The sequence below is a fragment of the Chiloscyllium plagiosum genome, unplaced genomic scaffold (genome assembly GCF_037043375.1).
Source record: "Chiloscyllium plagiosum isolate Xiang-an unplaced genomic scaffold, Cpla_swu_hap1 HiC_scaffold_15, whole genome shotgun sequence".
NCBI classification, from domain to species: domain Eukaryota; kingdom Metazoa; phylum Chordata; class Chondrichthyes; order Orectolobiformes; family Hemiscylliidae; genus Chiloscyllium; species Chiloscyllium plagiosum.
The window spans coordinates 71,171,837-71,194,173 of NW_028270153.1; the positions used below are offsets into that span (position 1 = coordinate 71,171,837).

At 46.8% G+C, this 22,337-nt stretch overlaps 1 protein-coding gene across 2 annotated transcripts in view; it reads left to right on the plus strand.

The window, feature by feature from the left end:
• The first annotated feature begins 284 nt into the window (after nt 1-284).
• The window catches only part of LOC122540767 (transcription factor AP-2-alpha), a 62,549-nt gene continuing 40,496 nt past the window's right edge, over nt 285-22,337 (plus strand). Inside the window, exons 1-3 of one of the 2 annotated variants that reach the window (XM_043676975.2) lie at nt 285-367; nt 10,764-11,210; nt 13,556-13,607. In XM_043676975.2, coding sequence (XP_043532910.2) covers nt 335-367; nt 10,764-11,210; nt 13,556-13,607 — 532 coding nt within the window. In that variant the 5' untranslated portion in view covers nt 285-334. Of the gene's footprint in view, nt 368-7,703; nt 7,835-10,763; nt 11,211-13,555; nt 13,608-22,337 lie in introns of those variants that run through there. The other variant, XM_043676974.2, reaches the window with a different exon arrangement.

The window sequence follows — 22,337 nt, forward strand, 5'->3', positions numbered from 1 at the left end:
AGACTATTGAACAGTGGGAGGGCGTGTGAATGGCAGGGGAGCGAGGGAAGGGGGCAGACTCTGCCTAACAATGGCAGCCGCATTGCCCAGTGGAGTGGCCGGGCTGAGTAACAAAGGGCGCTCAGCAGGGGAGCGGAGCCGAGTCTGTGCCACCCCGAGTGCCTCTGGCTCAGGTGAATGTTGTGAGGGAGTGCGCAGGCGCAGCTCTGGCCCAGGTATGGGCTGCGAGAGGGGGTGGGGGAATCTCTGTCTGTCTCTCTCTCTCTCTCTCTCTGTTTCTCTCTCTGCCATTCACTCCTTCACGTTGCAGCCTCGGCCGAGCACCGGCTCCAGGATGGCGTTACTGGGCAAAGCAGGCGATTGGCAGGTAGGTGGTTTGGCAGCTGTGGTCTGGGGTTGAGGGGTGGCCCCGGGGGGACTGGATGGACACCCAGAGCCCATGGGACTTACACCAAATCCCCCCACCCCCCCCCCGGCCCGTTCCACGTTCCCAAGGAGGCCCACATTGCCCTGGGACACTCGCCCTCTGGATGTGGCTCCCGGTGGTTTTGGGACCGGGAGGGGGGCGCGGGTGCTATGCCGAGCTGAGCTGGTGCCCAGGGGAGAGTTGTAGTCCCCTTCCTCGGGTGGAAGGGGGGGGGGGGGGGGCGGCGGATTGGACAACATGTCCCAGAGGGCTGCCCCCCTCTAACCCCATCCCTCCATCCTCCCCAACCCCTAATCTGGCCCGCTCTACATCACACACCCAGTAACAAGTGTTGTTAGAGCGAATCCTTCCACGGGACGCCGGCAAGATAGTGTGCTGTAACTCGAGAGGGATCTGCATTTGTGTAGCGCCTCCTGCCAGCCCCTTCCCTTCACAGCTCAAGCCCAACCGCGGTTGGGAAAGTCACCTCGCTAGCCCCCTCCCCCCCCCCGTCCCGTCCCGTCCCTCCCTTACCCTCAAACTCTAGCAGCCCAGCTCCAGTGTGAAATAAAGGTAGGGACTGAGACACTGTAGAGACTCTCTAATCCCATCCTAGAAAGAGGGCCCAGCGTGAACGGGGGAACTCTCAAAAAGGCAGCAATCCAGAGGGTGCGAGAGAGCACCCTGTTCCTAACAATGAGAGCCGCCGCTTTTTTTCCGAGGTGTATTTATTAACGCGGTAACCCCCGGGTTCAAGTTATAAAGCAACAGAGAATCCTACACCACATAAACTCCAGCTTTCCAATGAGCCACGCTGCATACTGCTCTGGATGAGAACACCAAACTGACACTGACTGGAGTCTGAAAAAGCGATGATTTCTGAAATTGTACAGATGACACTCCCGATTAATAATGAAAGGGGACCACTGCTTATCCTATGGGACCGGGGCATTGATTAATTGCTACAGATTTCAGAATCGTACACCAGCAAGGTTAGGAATCAGTGAGCGATTTGTTGATTTATTTTTTTTAAAGAATTTGGCCTTATAGCAGGATGTGAACAGGTCGCCATTAAATCTTCTCACTTACAATTGCTTTTTAATTGATGAGGGAACCTGAGTTGGGCTCGTGATCTCACAGTTTCATTTTAAAGTTCGAGTTCTGGTGTAAAGTACAAGTGTGTTCACGCTGACAGAAAGTGGGCAGCTGGAAGACAAAACAATTGATAATCAACTTTCTGCCGTCCATAGTCACACGGTATACGGGAGGCACAGAAAACCCAGGGCCTATCTTGATCAGACACCAACTTGATCAGTGAAAGGCAGGACGTGTTAGATACTCTCAGTAGCTGTGCAGAGCTTCCAGCTACAACTACCGAGTTTCTCCAGCATTTTCTGCTTTTCTTTCAGATCTCCAGCATTCGCCGTATTTTGCTTCTTTTTATTTGATATTTATGTAGAGACACGGGCATCTTGGTTAAATCGCAATATTTGCAATGCTTGCTGTTTTTACATTTCCCATCGGCCGTGTTTTCACTACCATGAGCCGGTGAGCAGGTAGAGACGCTGCTGTTTTTTTTATTTTTTGGACACTGTAGGAGGTGACCGTGTTGCCGGGGAGAGATTATTCGTTCACAAGGTCTGTCCGGGACGAAGACAGACTAGGCTTTGCTTTGATTACAGACGCCGAACGGGAGGCAGTACCGTGGCTGACTCCTCTAAACTGGACTCCAGCGAGAGGCGATTTTTAAAACTGTGCCTGAACCCTTTAAACTGAGCTCCAAGTGAAAAGCGATTTTAAAAAAATGTACCTGATCTTTCTGAACTGGGTGAAAAGCGATTTTTGTTTCAAACTGCTTGTTCGTTCGAAAGTAATGAGGGGGAAGCCAGCAAGTTTGTATGGGGCTGAGTTGTCAATAGCAGAGAGGTTTATAGGTTTTAAAAGCACTTACCTCGAGTTGGAGATTTCTAAGAATCACAATTTCTGAATAGGTTTGGAATGAACGAGGTGACAACAGCAGAATATTTCCAGACCAACACCCCTCACAACCTCCCCCCCACCCCCACCGTGCCCAACAGTCATCTTTTTAATAGGAGACAGTGGTCAAAATACAAGTCCCCGATGTACAGACACTGACGGTGTGATAAGACCAACTGCTATTCCCAGCTCGCTGGTTTCTGTGAAGTGTATCTAACCCCCTTCAAGGAACGATACAATCTCGTAAAAAATGTACCAACTCCACACGAAGAATCCGAGAATTGTGGCAGTTTTAAAACAAAACGAGATATGACAAAAAACGCGTCATTTCTTTCCTACCTGGACTGTCAGGAGAGCGCGACATGAGGATAATTATCGTTTGTGTATAATCTCGTGTAAATATATTTCACACTTACCCGCGGTCCACCTGATAAGATTTTTTGGGGGTAAATTATAGATTAATTTGTTAAATTTTGTGTTTTTATATGGGGTGTTGTTAAGATGTGGAGTTTATTCTACGAAATGCTGGAAAGAGACTGAGGTTAAAACAAACGCATTGACTATGGAGAAAGTGAAGAACGGCCTAACCAATTGATTTGGTCTTTCCCCCGAGTCGCTGTTTGTTGTTCTGGACTGGTCACAGATATACCGGCTCATCAACAACGTCGGAGTATAGGACCAGGCCGTTCAGTCCTTCCAGTCCCTTCTATCATTTGTGGCTGCTTTATCTAAGGGCACTCTGCCTGCTCCCTTTTGATTCTGTCGCTTTCAATATTCTGAATGGATTGACTATCCCCACCCTGGCCTTTTTTGAGGTGTGAGTACTCCAGGTTTCTTCAAGGAAACAATTGGCCCCTATCTTCAACAACTGAGCTGTCTCGTACTCGGTTTAAGGTCATTCCCAGTTATTCTTGCTTCACCAGCCCCTCAGCTCATTCTCTAACCTGGAGGCAATCGCTGCAACCTGTCCCTGCAGCCATCAGCTGGTGGTCCTGCTGTCCTTTCTCAGGCTGAGCAGTCTCCCCTGGGTACAGTCCCCAGATAGCTCCACTTCGGCTCGTATTCCGATCCCACCTGAAGGAATTTCTCCTCTGACTGATTCGCGGAACCTCTCGGCTAACTGTCAGAGGTTTCGGTCCTGTCGAACAAACAAGGCCATATACACGTGGTCACAAAGAACACTTAAACAAGGTCATATATAACGCATATACACTCGATCATATAGGTCACATAAACAAGGTCATATGGAACACACAGCCATGTGGATATACATGTGATCATATAGAACACACAGCTATGTGGAACACATAATACTGTATAGGCGGTCATATAGAACACACATACACAGCCATATGCAAAATATCCCCCTCCATGTGATATAAACATTACTGAAGAGCAGTAACAAGAAGGAACACCAACCCCCACTCCCGTCCACATAATGGGGATGATTAATGGCTCACAATAAAGCCCTCGCCAGCGCCATTTAGTAAACCCTACACAGTAAACCCGCATACAGTAATCCCAACCATCGAGCTGTTTTGAGTTTGTTGAAGGGAATGCCACTTATTCCATCTGGAATGGGAAACACAGCCCAGGTTTAACTATCCCATTGAGTCCTGGAAACAAACATTCCTGACAGAGGACTGGTGTCGGTGACTGCAGTTCACTGGAGTCGGTACAAAGGCAGAGGCTTAGAGTGTGTGTGTGTATGTGTCTATGGGTGTATATGTGTGCGTATGTCTGTGTATATGTGCGTGTATATATGTGTGGTATGTGTGTATATATATATATATATATCTGTATATGTGTCTATATGTGTGTGTGTTGGTGGGGGGGAATGGGGCTGGAGCCACTGTCATATGTAGTTGAAGCTCTCGAGGGGACCTCTAAATGCTCCGGCTCGCATCATTTCCCCACTTTATTGGGAGGCCCGAGATCCTGGGCGGATGCTCATGCTATGGTGATATTGCCAATGAATTGGAGGTGCTGGTGTTGGACTGGGGCGTACAAAGTTAAAAATCACACAGCACTACATTATAGTCCTTCAGGTTTATTTGGAAGCCATATAAACCTAGTTTTTGAGCGCTGCTCCTTCATTGTGGACTCCACAACCACCTGATGAAGGGGCAGCGAAAGTCCTTCCTGGAGGACTATAACTGGGTGCTGTGTGATTTGTAACATTGCCGATGAAGTAGTGGAGACAGCGCTTTCATACACTGTCATTACACACAACCCATGGGGTTACGCAGAGATTCCAGCGTTCACTGAACGTCAGTTCCTGTGCTGACCCCCTCCCCTCCCCCCAGAGGAACAATGCAGCCTGTTCACACCTCACTTTGCAGTCTGCCCCACCAAAAATGCTAATAAACTGCGAGTTTCTGGCGATTAGTAAGTACAAAGGAAGAGGAGAGCCAGGGAACATTTAGCTGCAGGTTCACTGCTCTTTACATCAGGAAATGTCCTCCAGTTCCCGAACACGCCCGTGTCCTCGACCTGCACGCTGTCCTCCGGGTTCGACCAGAGAACACCTTGCCCTCTTTACGAAAGTGCAGCACAGTATGTGCATTACACACATGCCAGTCCATTTAATATCGGACAATCCTTGCATAATTTACAAAGGTCTACTTTACTGACAGATTCATGAAACTCAAAACTAATGCAGAGATTTGCCAGGTTTATACCAGGTGAATCAGTCACTTGGGCTTAATTCTGAGGAAGGGTCAGTCCACCCGATACATTAACTCGGATTTCTGTTCACAGATGCTGCCAGACTTTGCAACAATTTCTGTTTTTATTTCTGATTTACAGCATCCACAATTCTTTCAGTTTTTATTTGAGCTTAATTATCCATTCGGGCATAGGGTCGAAAACCCTAGGAATGGGGGTGGGGCGGAGTCTCCACAGCAACCTTTCCACTGCTTGATGAATTGGCACCAAAGGCCACAGGGCCGACTGGAGAATATTTTTAAAAATCCGTGTTCACATAGAGAGTGCTTTCCGGGTAAGCATGCAAGCATAGAGATGTACAGCACGGACACAGAGCCTTCGGTCCAACACATCCATGCCGACCAGTTATCCTAACCTAATCTAGTCCCATTTGCCAGCACTTGGCCCATATCTCTCTAAACCCTTCCTATTCATATACCCATCCAGATGCCTTTTAAGTGTTCTAATTGTGCCGGCCTCCACCACTTCCTTTGGCATCTCATTCCTGTGCAGGCGGTGGGCTAGTGGTATTATCGCTGGACACAGCATGTAAATAATCCAAATATTGTACGGTATTAAATGTACTGGCATGTGTATCCTGTATTATAGAGGACTGTAAGCAAGGCACCCTGGTCCAAATCTCGCTGTAGTGGAATTTGAATTCGACAATAATCTGGAAATAAGAGTCTTATGATGACTAGGAAACCGATTGTGAGGAAACTCCTACTTGGTTCAATAAAGTCCTTTAGGACATTGCCCAGAAGGCAATTAAGAGTGAACCAGAATGCATGTAAACTGCACCAACGTAAGGTGATATGGAGGATGGGCAAGAAATGCAGATCTAACCAGTGATGCCCCTCATCCTATGAACGAATAAACGAAAATTTGGAAATCAAGACAGAAACAGTTGGGAAGGAGAATGGGAAACAGGTTGGGAGTTTTCCAGAAAAAAAACAGAAATTGCTGGAAAAGCTCAGCAAGTCTGGCAGCAAGAGAAATCACAATTGACGTTGCAGTCGAGTGACCCTTCCTCAGGACGAGATAGTTGCATTTGGAGAGGGAGAAGGTGTGTGAGGCTGCGGTGACAACGCAGTGTCACGCTGACACAGGCAATGGCCATTCCGGGACAGGACTCCTTTACCCCGAATCAATTTAATCCGATCATTCAAAATGAAACAAAATGAATTCTGAATTTAAATCAACTGCGGATGCTGAATTTTTCCAGCCATTTAATTCAGAACTTTTTGTTTGCTGGACAGAAACGTAACTGACAGTATAAGGTGACCCTTTTGTGTTTCACCGACGGTGGGTTCTATAAAGAGGGCGGGTTTATAAATGATTGAGATATTTTACTAAATTCAGACAGCCTGTCTCGATAACGCGAAATCCGGGCCATTAGCGGTTCCGGCCGAGAAATGCCGCTGAAGTTCACCAGTCAGAGGTTACAGAGAATAGGAAACTGGCGCAGAGAGAGAGAGAGAGCAGGAATACTGAGGAAGTCACAATGACGCCCCCCACCCCCCTCCCGCGTCTCCCGGAATGTGACAGAGACTAGGGGAAGGGGCGACCTGAGGATAGCTCAGACCCCTCTCCGTCCTCCTGGACAGCACACACGGAATCTACCCGGCTGGAGCTGATTGGTCGAGCTCATTGGCTGGATTGGACTGGACCATTCCTATTCGGATTCTGGAGCCTGGTGTCCAGGTTAAATTGGGGGGCGGGGGTGGGTGGGTGCAGAGACGATCTAACTCTCCCCCGCCCCCCGCCCCAATACGTTCCAAAATCGATCCTGGGGGTAATGCGTGTAAAGCGCTTGGGAGCTTTCGGCAGCACCTGAAGAGCGAAGAGACCTGACGGTGAATCAAAGCAGCGAGGAACAGCTGGCTCGGCGGAGGCTCCGACATTTCGACCAAAGTTTACTCACTAACGGAGATGGAAAAAAGATTTTGCAATAAATCCCCAAACCCTACACCCTGCTCCTGACCTGGTCGTGGGTGAGAGATTCTGGGAGCAAAGGGAGTGTTTTATTCCCAAAACAAAAAAGCCACATGCGAATAAAAACAGTGAGATTTAGAGCTAGATTATATCCAGGAGGGATCTTCTGTAACTCGTTCAACGCCGATCCTAAGGCTGCAAACGCAGGGAAACGTGCCTGAACACCAGCCAGCAGCCCGGGGAGCCCGGATCCTCCCGAGTTTACAGACTGGAGCTGCACTGGGGGGACAGCGTGGCCGTGTGCTACCTTCTCTGTGGCAGACGCAGCAGCTCCCCAAACCCCTCACCAGGAACTTTGGGAGGGTGTGGGTGTGACTAGCCCCTGAGGTGTACAGGTTAAGTGTACAGGCCATGCTAAATTGCCCATAGTGTCTAGGGATGTGCAGGCTTAGGTGGATTGGCCATGGGAACACAGGGTTACAGGGATAGGGTGTGGGTGCGAGGAGAATGCTCCTGGGAGGGTCAGTGTGGACGCGATGGGCCGACTAGCCTGATTCCACACTTGGGATTCTATGATTCGAAGTAGATTGCGTGTCCATGACGTGAGGAGTGAATCCCCACCCCCTGGGCTCAGGTTCCGCCTGGAGAGGGAACATCCTCATTGGCAGCAGCTCAGAGAGGGATCTCCGAGAGAGAGAGCGGGAGGCTTCAGTCAGCACTAGACCTTGCGCTGCAGCGTACTTCACTCCGTGCCAGGGGAACATGTTGTGGAAATTAGCTGACAATGTCAAATACGAGGAAGATTGCGAGGTGAGAGGGAGCTCTGTACACCGGGGCAATGGCGGGGAGGGAAGTGTCGGTGGAGACTCTCCAGCAGACTGTATTGAAGTTGTTTCTGGCGAGCAGTGTTTGTCACTGTGTCACTGTGATTAATAATTTCCAATCACTTGCTTCAAACTTCACTCGCATTGCTCCCCAGTGTCGGTGAATTGGAGACATTCAAAGTTGCTATCTTCAGGCCCAATATCCCGGGACTTTATTCCCGCCTCCTTCCCCCGGTCGTCAGGCTCTGCCTTTGCTTTAGCAACTCTTTGTCAATTACAATTGTGTGTGTGTGGGATTTCTGTGCAGTTTCAGGTGTGGGGGAGGACCCCTGTTCTTGGTGGAGAACTTTTCTGGAAACAAGCTTGGAGCTGGGCATGACAGGGTGTTGGAGGGGGAGGGGGTAGGCTTCCAGACTATTTGTTACCCGCCACCCCCACCCCGGTCCCTTCAAGTCCCCCACCTCCCCACACTCCGGCCCCAGTGAAAGGGACAGGGAGACACTCCCGACTAGAGCATCCAGTTTGACTGGTTTGTGGTGGATCGGTGTACAGTAGCGAGTGTCTGACAGAGCGGAACAAGGGGGGGTGGGGGCGGGGGGAGCAGTTAAATGCCCCTTTCAGATTCAGGGCAGGATTAGAACTCCCCCCCCGCACTCACAAATCTCTTCCCCAAACCTACTCGCCTCCGCCCTCTGTGCAGCTTTTGTCCTCTGTCCAGGACTACCCGAGGTGTATTTCTGAGTGGGCGGAGGGTGGAATATTCTGCGGAGGGAGGGGGGGGGGGGGGGGGGAATAATGTCCACATTATTCCCCCCCCCCCCCCTCCCCCGAGTCTTCCGCTGGGTTTATTTTCTGTAGATAGGGAGCGGGTGGTCAGCGGTTTGGTTTGTCAGTCTCCCTGCCTCTCCCCATTCACTTCCAGAGCACCATAACCGGACGGAGAGTTTCTCTAACTCCCCCCACCCCACCCGGTCCCCTCTCTCGGCGTGTCCTGTCCTGCCCACATTCCCTCAGCAATCCCATCCATTGACTCATATTCGGCAGCGCCAAGTTCTCATGAGCTGAGTTACCTGTGTTCAGGTCTCCCATAGCCCGGGATAGGGAGACTTGTCCTCTGAATCTGCCGGTGCCCACTCTCCTCCCGCGGACCGGGGAACAGGGCGCTTTAATTCACCGCTGTTCGTTTCCGAGAGAGAAATAGACCTTTCACGATCACAATTCTGTTCGAAATTGTTCTCCATTTCCTTGAAATGTTGGTTTAAAACATATATACTGTATATAAACAAATATAAAACGCATATAAATACATAGCACACACTATGTATGTAAGCACGTTTAACCACATACACACATATGGCAAATATACATAAAGCATATATACTATATATACAATGTATACACACACATATTATATGTTTTAAACCAATACTTCCAGGAGATTGAGAACAGTTTCGAACTCAGTTGTAAACACCGGGTCAATCATTATTGTTCCGTTTCATTTCGGATCCAACATCTGACTGCTTTAGTAAGATCAGACCTCCCTTTAGTGAAAGTAAAAAGACCAACAAGATCCCACCCGGCATCATTTCGAATTTTCTTTTAACTGGATCGGCGATTGAATGGGAGCTGCTGAGGTTTTCAGAGGGTATTGTGTTGGGAGTCTCGTTCTCCCAGTTAAAGCACATTTCTGATCGATTCTAATGTTGGGAATGGCGTGGATAGGAGTGTGGTTGGGATTTGTCCAGTGGGGATGTCTGTGTTGCTGTCAGAATGAGCTGCATAATTAATCGCGCGTTGTCAAAGAAATCTTAGTCATAGAGATGTACAGCACGGAAACAGACCCTTCGGGCCAACCCGCCCATGCCGACCAGGCGTCCTAACTTAATCTAGACCCAAATGCCAGCACTTGGTCCATAGTCCTCTAAACCCTTCCTATTCATATACCCATCTAGACGCCTTTTAAATGCTGTAATTGTACCACTTCCTCTGACAGGTCATTCCATACATATACCACCCTCTGTGTGAAAAAGTTGCCCCATAGGTCACTTTTATATCTTCCCCCTCTCCCCCTACACCTATGCCCTCTAGTTCTGGACTCCCCCCACCCAGGGAGAAGACCATGTCTGTTCACCCTATCCATGCCTGTCATGATATTTTGTTTCTGATTTCCAGCACCTGCAGTCCTTTGGTCTTTTGTTTTTGGAAATAATCAATACCGGAAGCCAACTCGCCTGAAGAAATTACTTCCTTTTAATTTTTTTCCCCTCACGCCTTAAAGGTATGCCCCTAGTTTTGGACTCCGAATCCTGGGGAAAAAAGATCTTGACTATTCACCCCAGCCTTGCAGCTCATGATTTCATAAAACTCCCCTCAACCTCCGACGCTCCAAGGAAAACTGCCCCAGCCTATTCATCCTCTCTCTATAGCTCAAACCCTTCTACCCTGGCAACATCCTTGTAAATCTTGTCTTGTGTTTAATAAGACCAGCTTATGACTAAAGTGTACCATTCACATAATATCAGAGTGGTCAGAGAGTTCAATGAGTTAAAACTGGAATGCTAACTTTTTAAATGTTTAACAAATGTAGCGGATGGCGGGTAGAATGACAAATATTTTCTCGCACAGATGGGGTTATAATCACTGAGAAGCTTTTGTGGATTAAAATGTGTTTTTAAAAAATTGATACAAAAACAGAAATAGCTGGAGAAACTCAGCAGGTCTGCAGAGACAATGCAGAGTTCATGTTCGAGGAGGGGTCACTGGATCGAATTCTGCGTTCTGTCTCTGAGTTCCTGAGTGTTTCTCCGACAAGTTCTGCTTTTGTTTTCCGAAAGTTTTGTATTTGTGTGTGTGTGTGTTTTTTAATTATTGAATTTGAGCAGTGACTGAACTGTCTCTGTGTGTGTCTGTTGCAGGACCGACACGATGGGACTAGCAATGGCACTCCCAGACTCCCCCAGCTTGGGGCAGTTACCCAGCACCTATACTCGGCACCCCCTCTGTCTCATACGCCGAGTTCCGAGTTCCAGCCGCCTTACTTCCCCCCTCCCTACCAGGCGGTGGCTTACAGTCAATCCTCGGACCACTACTCCCACCTGAGCGACCCTTACTCTCTCAACCTCCTGCACCAGCACCAGCAGCACCAGCAGCAACCCGCCTCAGGCTGGCAGGGCCGACAGCACTCAGAGAGCGGCCTCTCCCAGCACCAGAGGGCCGGCCTCGCTGCACACCTCTCGGCGCTGGAACCCAGGAGGGAGATCCGGCGCCCGGACATCCTTATCCCCGGCTCACATCACATGGACGCAAGCCTGGCGGAGAACCTCAATATCCACGAGGTGGTACACAGTATGGGGGAGGTGCAGGTACGGCCTTAATGATAGTTATCAATCTCCCAACCAAAGCAACTCAATAATGCATTTCTAATTATGCCCAACTCATTCAGTGCAGACTAACCTTTAATTGTTTAATATTGGCTAGTGGGATTGAAGACAATTCAGGCTCAGCCTGAAATAGTTTCTGTATTGCAAGATAACACATATACAGAAAAAACTAGGGGATGCTGTAAATCAGAGACAAAAACAGAAATAGTGGGAAAAGTTCAGCAGGAGTTCCAAGGAAGGGTCACTAGAGCACCTCCACCCCCCACAGATGCTGCCAGACCGGCTGAACTTTTCCAGCAATCTCGGGTTTTGTTTCTGATTTACAACATTCTTTCGGGTTTCCTTTAATTGGCTAGTGGTGGGGGGGGGGGGGGGGGGGTGAAGACAGGACAGGCTCAGCCGGAAATATATTCAATATTGAAATAAATCCGCGGCGTCACACACCACAGGAAATGATAACAAGCCCCAACAGAAACAGAGATTGCTGGAAAAGCTCAGCGGGCCGGGCAGCATCTGTGGAGAGAAAGCAGAGTTAACGTTTCGGGTCCAGTGACCCCCTTCCTCAGAACCCAGGCTGCCACCCAGACCTGCTGAGCTTTTCCAGCAATTCCCTGCTTTTGATTTACAGCGTCCGCAGTTCTTCCCGATAGGATTCGGCTGCTTGTCCCCCTCTGGCCTATTCCCTTCAGTAGGATCATGGCTGGGTTTTTTTTTTAAAATAACGCCGAGCTGATTTATTTGATTTTAACCCGGAAGCTTCACACTTTGTTCGCTCTCTTGAAGGTGATGAACAACAAAATCCAATCGCTGTAGTTCCACGTTCTTGCTCTTGCTTTGATTTTCCTCCCCGACTGATCAAGACTTTATCGACTCTGCCTTAAATATAAATCCTGCATGTCTTATCAGTGTGGGCTCCTTCACAAAGACGACTCAATCGGTTACAGCACTTTGGGGTGGTGCGGTGGCTCATTGCTGCCCCACAGGGCCAGGGACCCGGGGTCGATCCCAGCCTCGGGCGACAGTCGGTGTAGGGTTTGCACGTTCTCCCCGTGTCTGTGTGGGTTTCCTCCGGGTGCTCCGGTTTCCTTCCACAGTCCAAAGATGTGCAGGTTAGGTGAATTGGCCACGCTAAATTACCCATAGAGTTCAGGGATGTGTCGGTTAGGTGGATTAGTCAGAGAAATGTAGAGTAGAATGGGTCTGGGTGGGTTACTCTTCGGAGGGTCAGTGTGGACTTGTTGGGCCGAAGGGCCTATTTCCGCATTGTAGGGATTCAGAATGACAGGGCCTCGCTGCTCCCTAATGCAGCTTCCCATGGATGCACAGAGATCAATGGCCCCGTGTCAAGGGGAGAACTGTACCGGAACCCTCTCAATAATCCCCCCACCCCACCAAGCTGTTAACTAATATAACTTGAAATCAAAATCCCTTCTTGCGCGATTTCTGTAAATGTCACGTCAGAAACTTTATCAATGATGATTTGTACAGAGCCAGTTTCTCGCTGGGACGGTTGCCACTAACAGAGTGTATTTAAGTGGCTATAGGTGACTGACTTAAAAATATTACGTTACACAGAACAGAAATCTTGGTGCCCCATTATAGATCTTTTCCTGGAAATATGCTTCGGATTTCACAATTCTCTGTTTTTGGACTGCATGGTTGGGTCTTTTGGTAGCAGCCCTGTTGTAAGGGTGGTGGGGGAGAGATGCTGGGTAATTGTACACAGGATGTACTAGAGGGAGTTGCTAACAAGCAAAGCTGGAGCTCTTATCCATTCAATGAGAGAGAGCCACCACTCAACAAAGCAGCCTTTAATGTGGGAGGTCCTCAGACGGGGATGGTGTGTGTGTGAGAGAGGTGGGTGCCCACCAGTTCCTGGAATTGTGAAGTACTGGGCAGGTTTGCATCTCCTTCACAGGGGGGAGTCAACCCAGAACCACACTAATCTCCTGGGGCCGAAAGTAGCCCATTGTTACTTTTCTTTGAAGCTATCTTTAATTTCCACGTCTTCCATTTTTATGTAAAAAAGATCATGGTAAGTCACTCAGTTATAGCTGACTTTTTTATGAAGTAGAAAAATCACTTTAATATATTAGCTGCCTTTCATTTTGTTTCTATTTCGAACAAGCTTTCACTGCTCCATTTAAGAGATTTGGAAGTTGGTTTTTCCACTGGGTTGTGGGTGTATTGGTGTTAATGTGGCAGACAATGGCCGAGGTTGTCAGTTCCCAGGGCTGTGCACTCTGTTGTTTCAGTCAGTCACCTTAAGGGCCATGCCTCTATGTCTATTAACGTTACTTCAACGTAGCTTTCTCTCTTCCTTGCAGCCTCAGGAGGAGCCCAGCTTGCTTCTACAGGACCATGGTGTTATTAAGAAAGGTGAGTGTCTGTCCAGCTTTGCTACAGGGACACTAGCAATGCTCACGACTCAGCTTCAGTGTCAAATGTCTATTCTGAGCGGTGTTAGACTCAAACTGAGGGGAAAGCTGTATATCTGAGTTGCATGGACAAATTTTCCTTTGAATGTTCGCCTTTCCATGAACCAGGACATCACTGAACCATGACACTGGGGGAAAGATTTATCTGTGCTCTGAGATTCCTGCTCTGGAAATGATATACTTGCCACCCTAGCTACTCTGGCCTGGATCCTGGTCAGCCTGGTGGAGTCTAATCTCCCCCACCTAGTGTGATCCTCACTCCATCAGGGCCTTTGTTTTTATTCACTCCTGGCATGTGAGCATCCCAGGCTGGGCCAGCATTTACTACCCATCTCTAGTTGCCTTGGAGAAGGTGAGAGCTGAGCTACCTGCCTAGTGTTCAAAGCTTGTTCTGTGAAAGAGGGGGAGAGAGTTGCCACCCAGAGAGGGGAATAATCCACTCTCAGGACTCTCGCCCCATCTTCTCCAATTGGTTGTCATCACTAGAAATCGCTACCATTATCAGAAATTTTGCAGAGATAAAAGAGTTTCTGGAGGGATGGATCCTCATCAGAATGATCTGCTCTCTTCTTTCTCCCTAACTGACGGATGAGGGGTTAAGTTGGAGTCTGAGTTTGAATAAGTGATGGTTAACTCTGTTGAACTCTGGGTTTGTGGAGGTGATGGTTAACTCTGTTGGACTCTGGGTTTGGATTGGTGATGGTTTACTCTATTGGACTCTGGGTTTGGAGAGATGATGGTTAATTCTGTTGGACTCTGGGTTTGGAGAGGTGATGGTTAACTTTATTGGACTCTGGGTTTGTGGCGGTGATGGCTAACTCTGTTGGACTCTGGGTCTGGAGAGGTGATGGCTAACTTTATTGGACTCTGGGTTTGGAGAGATGATGGTTAATTCTGTTGGACTCTGGGTTTGGAGAGGTGATGGTTGACTCTGTTGGACTCTGGGTTTGTGGAGGTGATGGCTAACTCTGTTGGACTCTGGGTTTGTGGAGGTGATGGTTAACTTTATTGGACTCTGGGTTTGGGGAAGTGATGGTTAATTCTGTTGGACTCTGGGTTTGGGCAGGTGATGTTTGCTCTGTTGGACTCTGGGTTTGGGAGGTGATGGTTAACTCCGTTGAGTTTGTTGGAGTCCAACAGGGAGTTTTTGCTTGGTGAAATGTATCTTGTTCTATGTGAAACTGGTGGGAATCCCAGTCCCATGTCACCTCCTCCTGCACATGTACACCTGGGCTGTAAATGTTGCCAATCCTTTTGGATTGTCCAGGAACCTCCAGAAATTGTAATTCATTGTCCAGGAAACATCAAGAGCAAAGCTAATGACAAACATGATGAGAATGTTTCTAAAAAAAAAGTGCTTTTTTTGGTGATATGAATATTGGTCACAAAGCACAATAACTGGACAATATTTCAGTGTCAGTCAATTGGGGCTATTCACTTTCTCATTGGTTATTCAGTACAAGGAGTGACCAATGGTAGGTTTGTAGCAAAACCTCCAGAAAGGGATCAAACCGGAATTAGCAACTGAACTTGCTTGAGTTGAGGGTTAGGGATTGGTCTCACTCATGGAATTCCTTGTTTCATTGGCATGACCAAGATGGTTTGTGGGTTGAATGATTTGTTCTCTGTGCATTTACTGTAATTTCCCTGACTTGCTGAGCTCTGGCCAGAGAATGGTTGTTAGATAGAATTGACGATGTGGTTCTCCCTGCCTGCAGCCGGAGACTGTTTACAATTGTAAACAGTGTCCATTTATACTGTAGTTTATTTTTGCAGCAAGGATCTGCGAATATAATTGCATTTAACTGAAGGGATGAACTTCAGCTACATTGGAGAAAGTGAATGTTGGTGATTGGTTTGCTGACATGGACCTTCCTCAGCATCATGACTGTGTCTAAAAACAGAAATCAAAATCTCCCAACATTACCACTGCCATTGGAGATCCTCTGCTGGAGATCCAGCCACCCCCTCGTGGATTACCTTCCAGCTCCCATTGCCTCCTTAGCAGAATACTCTTGGTCACCCGATATTGCACTTCAATACCAACTGCGCTCTACTGCAGTGGAGTCAAAGAGCATATAGATCAGACAACCAGCACTTCTGGTGTACTTTGTCGCTGATGTAAAACTTAAATGATTGCACTTAAATGTTAATATTTCAATAAAAAAGGCACAGTCAGGCAGGATCGGGACTCAGGACTCCAAAATTGTTTTATTGGTGATAGTGGTCACATGGGTGGGGGTGAGTGCCCTACTATCCATTGCCTTTCAGCCACTCTCATCAGATGGTAGATTTTGGGTGTGATGATTACCTCCCAGGGAAGACTTCACAGGAGGCTCCCAAGCACTGAGGATGTCACCTAGACAGGGGACGAAACGTCGGCAACACAAATTCCCAGCTCGGTGCACAGAACCACAACAACGAGCACCCGAGCTACAAATCTTCTCACAAATTTAGAAACAATATGTTGCATGTTTGTGGGCGGCACGGTGGCACAGTGGTTAGCACTGCTGCCTCACAGCGCCAGAGACCCGGGTCAATTCCCGACTCAGGCGACTGACTGTGTGGAGTTTGCACGTCCTCCCCGTGTCTGCGTGGGTTTCCTCTGGGTGCTCCGGTTTCCTCCCACAGTCCAAAAGATGTGTAGGTCAGGTGAATTGGCCATGCTAAATTGCCCGTAGTGTTAGGTAAGGGGTAAATGTAGGGGTATGGGTGGGTTGCGCTTCGGCGGGGCGGTGTGGACTTGTTGGGCCGAAGGGCCTGTTTCCACACTGTAAGTAATCTAATCTAATCTAATCTAATCCTCCTCCCACTCTTCCAAGATTCATATTATGTTCTGGGAAACCTTTGAATGCTTTCTCATTTTGATTGATACTAAGATAGTTATAAGCTGAATAAGACTTTAAGAAATAGCAACAGGATTAGGCTATTCAGCCCCTCAAGTCTGCTCTACCATTCATCAGGTTCATGGTTGATCTGACGTTCCTCACATTCACTTTTCTACCCCTTCCTAGTAGAATTGTAGAATCCCTACAGTGTGGAAGCAGGCCATTTGGCTCACTGAGTTTACACCAATCCTCCAAAGAGCATCTGATCCAGACCCAACCCCCTACCCTATCCCCTATAACCCCTGTAACCCCACATGGGTTACCACTAAACTGCACAGCTTTGGACTGTGGGAGGAAACCAGAGGCCCAGAGGAAACCCACACAGACACAGGGAGAGCTTGCAATCACCCGAAGGTGGAATCAAACCCGAGTCCCTGGTGCTCTGAGGCAGCAATGCTAACCACTGAACCACGTGATATCCCTACTGATGCAGAATTCTATCTCTGTTACCCTTAAATATACATTTTACATAGACTCTGCCTCGACAGCTCTCCAAAGTCTCTCAACCCTCTGAGAGAAGAACTTCCTCCTTATCTCAGTCTTAAACTAGTGTTCTTTTAGTCTGAGACTATGCCGTCTGGTCCTAGACCCCCTGATGAGGGGAGACATCCTCTCAGCATTTAACCTGTCAAGCCCTTTAAGAATCCAAATGTTTCAATGTGATCGACTCTAAATGTACCCATCACCGTAACACTAGCTGCAAAATGATGCTACCACTGTGTGGGTATTTGGGAATCTGAAATGAATGGTCCTCCCTCTTTAACTGGTCCCACGCATGGTGATCTGTTGTGATTTATAATCTATTGTTGGCTGTACTAGCTCTGCCTGGTGAATTCCCTTTTGCTTGCTTCTTGTGGTGTTGACTTGAAAGTTGACCACTGCAATCTGAGGCTGGGTGTTCTCATTTCCATCTATATATGTTGTGCAACTTTCTCTCTCAGCTTTTCAATTGGGCATTTGATGGGTTTGCAATATGTGTAAAGTTTTCCTTCACTGTAGGCAATGGAAGCAGCTCTAAGCAGTTTTTATATCTGGTTGGAGATTGCATTGCAGTGTTTGGATCAGATTAATGTCACAAAACTAATGTTGGAACTTGGAGTGGTTTGCTGCTCAGCAAACCCCACAGCAGCTCTGTACCAGACTTCCTCTTTCTGGGTAGTGAGGGTGTTTTCTGGGGAGTCCTGGAACCTGTCATAATACATCACACTTCACTCAGATTAGCTTGTTCTCATCTCAAGTTGGTGCATTTAAGGGGGCATAGAGGTTAGCACTGCTGCCTCATACTACAATGGACCTGGGTTTGATTCCAGCCTTAGGTGACTGTCTGTGGATCTTTCCAAGACTGCCAATGGTAGATTTTGTTAGATAAAAGTGGCAAGTGATATGGACCAATGAGCTGAGTTGCAGATCAACTCTGTTCTAGTTGAATGGGAAAAAGTTTTGACAGGTTGTGTGTTTCTGTGTTCAGTTCCATACTATTGCCTGTGGAAGCCCTTGATCTGACAGGTGAGCTCCAGCAGGAGTTCAGTAAATGATAATATTTGTGATGAACCCACACATCCCATGCTTGGTGGGTTCCTAATGCCAGAGGGGCCCCACGATCTTTACCCGATGCTGGAAACTTGACCACACAATCCAGATTGAAATGTTGATCTTTACCTGATGCTGGAAACTTGACCACATAATCCAGATTGAAATGTCAGTGCAATAGAAGAGGAGATGGTGTTGCAGTGATAAAGTCACTGGACTCATAATCTACGGGTATGTGTTCAAATCCCAACACAGATGCTGAAGCTTAAATCAATTATTTACAAATAAATCGATAATTTTAAAGTTCAACTCATTAATGATGACTAGGGAATAATGGTGATTGTTGTAATACCCATTTGGGTCAATTTCCTTTATCAAAGAAAAGACATCCTTGCCATAAAAGGAGTGCAGCAAAGGTTCACCAGACTGCTTCCTGCGATGAGGAGGGAATGGTTCAACCGGGTCTGGATTCTGTGGAGTTTAGAAGAATGGGAATGGGATCTGATTAAAACTTATAACATTGTGACAGGAGTGGACAGACTGGATGCAGGGAGGATGATACACCCCACTATCTGGGGCTCCAGAACAAGCAGTTGCAGATTTGGGATACACAATACATTATTTCAAATGAAGTGAGGAGAGATTTCTTCACTCACAGAGTGGTAACAGTGTGGAATTATCGACCACAGCAGGTTGTGGAAGCCACAGCAACATAGATAGATTTTGAGACATTAAAGTGTCAAAGGGTAGGGGGAGAAAATGGGAGAGATGATCAGCCATGATCATACTGGAAGTTAGAGCACATGGTGGGCTGAAAGACCTACGTGTGTTCTTGTTTTATGTATTAACACATGGCCAGAGCTGATGTCTTTCAGCAGAGACATGAAATCAAGGTCCAGTTTGTCCTGTCAGATGAACAGAATATATTACATCTTGGTGACAAAAACCAAAATTGCTGGGAAAGCTCAGCAGGTATAGCAGCATCTGTGGACAGCTAGCTAATGTGGTATTTCTGTGTGCTACCAACTGCAGTGGAATAGTCTGCCACACGTGTTCAAGCCTCAACATGAAGTGTGACCATTTGAGCAAAACATCATGCCTCATGAACAGCAACGTCCATTTTTCAACAAAGCAGGAAAGCGTCATTAGTTTCAAAAGGAATAATAGTATGTTGGGGTATCACATTTTTATGTGTGAGTGTGTGCTATTTGTGTTTTGAGTGTATTATGTGTGTTATGTATCTCTGTTTTGGTGTATATTTGTATGTGTATGCATTTAGTGAGTGAACTTTGCACTCTTTTCTCACACAATGTGAGTCTGCGCTTGGAAATGGAGGAGTAATTAAGGCTCTCATGTCATTGTGAGAAGACCTTTTGCTCCATTGAGTCTGTCTGTTGATGTCTTATTCTCATTTCAAATTGTCTGCTGTTTAACTTCTGGCATATTTACTCTCTCACTCTTCTCCACAGTCACCATTCTCTCTCTCTCTGGAATTCTTAGTCTGAACCTGGCCAATCTGTTATTGATAGCAGCTTTCAATGTCTTAACCTATCCCTTTGTCTAAACTCTTGCTCAAACTAAGCAGGTTGATCCAGGATCAGAGAGGATACCATGGCCATCCAGAGCTGTGATCCTGGGATCAGTGAAGGAAGCCAAATGGAGGTGATTCCAAATGTACACAATGGTCTCAATACCTCCTACTTCCTTTTCGATAACAAGAAGTAGGAATTATTTAAGAACATTGGAAGGAGAGCTAGCCCCCTCCCCCTCCCCCCAATTCTCCTAGAATAACAAAGCTCCCTAGAATAAAATGTTCATGGTGGTGTTTGCAAAATTGAAATAGGTGGAGTGATCTGTTTTGGGCTTTCCTCATCTACTGACAGCTAATGGAAGGTTGTTGTACTGTGAAACAAGGCTCAGGGCTATCATCATTAAGATATAACATAGAGGTGCCGGTGTTGGACTGGGGTGGACAAAGTTAAAAATCACACAACACCAGGTTATAGTTCAGCAGGTTTATTTGGAAGTATTAGCTTTTGGAGCACTGCTTCTCGCTCCGAAAGCTAGTACTTCCAAATAAACTTCTTGTTCGACTATAACCTGGTGTTGTGTGATTTTTAACTTCATCATTAAGATAGGTCACAGTCAGTCACTATTTCTGCTTGTGGAATATTGCTGAATTTGCTGCTGCATCTTCCTATATTCAAATAGTGATTAAACTCAGAAAGCATATCATTTGCTGTAATATTGTTTGGGATTGCACAAAGTTGTGAAAGGGGCTACTGCAATGCAGGTGCTTCACTCTTTTGACTGAATGTTTGTGCTTTTCTTTGTTGGACCAAATGTTGTAATGCTGTAACCATCTTTGCATAGCCATTTTGAACAGTAACTTTACAAATGTTGATAAAAGCTGCTAACCTGAGTATTGCATTAACTGTGTGAAACAGCCTGATGATAAATGAGCTTCGGTGAGGTCCAATCCTACTAAAATCTCGAGGACAGGTTACAGTTATTATTGGATTATCATATCCACACCATGCCCTTGAACAATTTGCTAGCAAAGAGTCACTTTCGAAATACATTGAGTTGATTTTTTTTGTAGGCAAGTGTGACCAATTTTTGCATAGCAAGGTCCTAAAAACCACTCAATGACCAGATAATTGTGCACTTTGACAGGACTGATTGCAGACAGATTGTCAGCCAGGACAAACAACAGTGTCTGTGTAAGACGTGAGCAGGACATGGTAGGAGCAACCTAAAAGAGATTGCTCGAAAAAAATGTCCTTGATACAAATTTAAATGCATTGCTGGTCATAAGTATCCTGTTTGTAATCCAATGCTCAGTTACTGTATAGTTGTTTGTTTTTTTTTGTTCCCATTTGCCATATGACTTCATCAATCTGCACATACTATGGAGTTGTCCTTTTGTATTTCCCAGAGGAACATTGGTGTGTTCAAATAGGCACAGAGTGTTTTAGATTACTTACAGTGTAGAAACAGGCCCTTCGGCCCAACAAGTCCACACCGACCCGCCGAAGAGCAACTCACCCATACCCCTACATCCACCCATTTACCTAACACTACAGGCAATTTAGCATGGCCAATTCACCTGCCCTGCACATCTTTGGACTGTGGGAGGAAACCGGAGCACCCGGAGGAAACCCACGCAAACACGGGGAGAATGTGCAAACTCCACACAGTCAGTCGCCTGAGTTGGGAATTGAACCCGGGTTTCTGGCACTGTTCTTGAAGGAGTTCAGTGTTGGGTACACCCCCTGGTGGATTCTTGGGTCACTTCCATTTACTTTCCTTCACTGAGCTTAGATCACAGCTCAGAAAAATCTTTTCTGACCCCAGATCATCCTGTTTAGTTGGCAGCAGAACACACTTCTGGATAATTGAGACATTTTCAGTCAGTCTCTCTGCTGGTCTGTTCTTCCGTTATGCAAAGTCCATGTCCTGACTGTGGATTATGGTGCTAGGTGTCCTAGTGTGACCAGGTCAATGCTTGCAATGATCATTTTATGGCAACAGTGCAGGAACTGGTATAACAAGATAAACTGTGGATATGGTCTGAAGTTCCTATCCTACTTTTCCAGCCCCTTGTCCTGAGGGTATCTGTAACAATTCACAGTCGGTGTCCCAGTCTTAAACAGTATCTCTGTCTCACTCTTAGTGTTTTCAGAACCAGGTGTCACACCATCTGAAAACATCCAGAACCAGTGGTCACAGTTTAAGGGTACAGAGAAGGACATTTAGGACTGAGCTGAGGAGAAATATCTTTACCCAGAGAGTGATGAGCCTGTGGAATTCTTTGCCACAGAATGAGGTTGAGGCCAAAATGTTGAATGTTTTCAAGGAGTTCGATGTATTTTCAGGGCTAAAGGGAACTAAGGGTAGGGGAGAAAGAGGGATCAAGGGTATTGAGTTGTTTTAGCCATAATCATATTGAATGGTAAAGCAGGCCAAAGAGTGTACTCCTGTTTTCAATGTATTTGTCAATTATCTTATTCAGTCCTCACACAAGGCCTCCCTTGAGCTGAATGGCTTTGAGCCGTTCACTTTGTACAAACAGAAGCCATAAGCCTGAGTTCTCACTGATGGGTGCGGATAATTAACAGTTTGCTCAAATGATCTTACCATCAGAACTGAGTGTAAAATGTTTAAGTTCATTTAAGTTCATTTTATAACTGCATTTATTTGTAGATTATTAGAGCTGTTTAGATGACAGTGAGTATAAACCAACTTGTGGT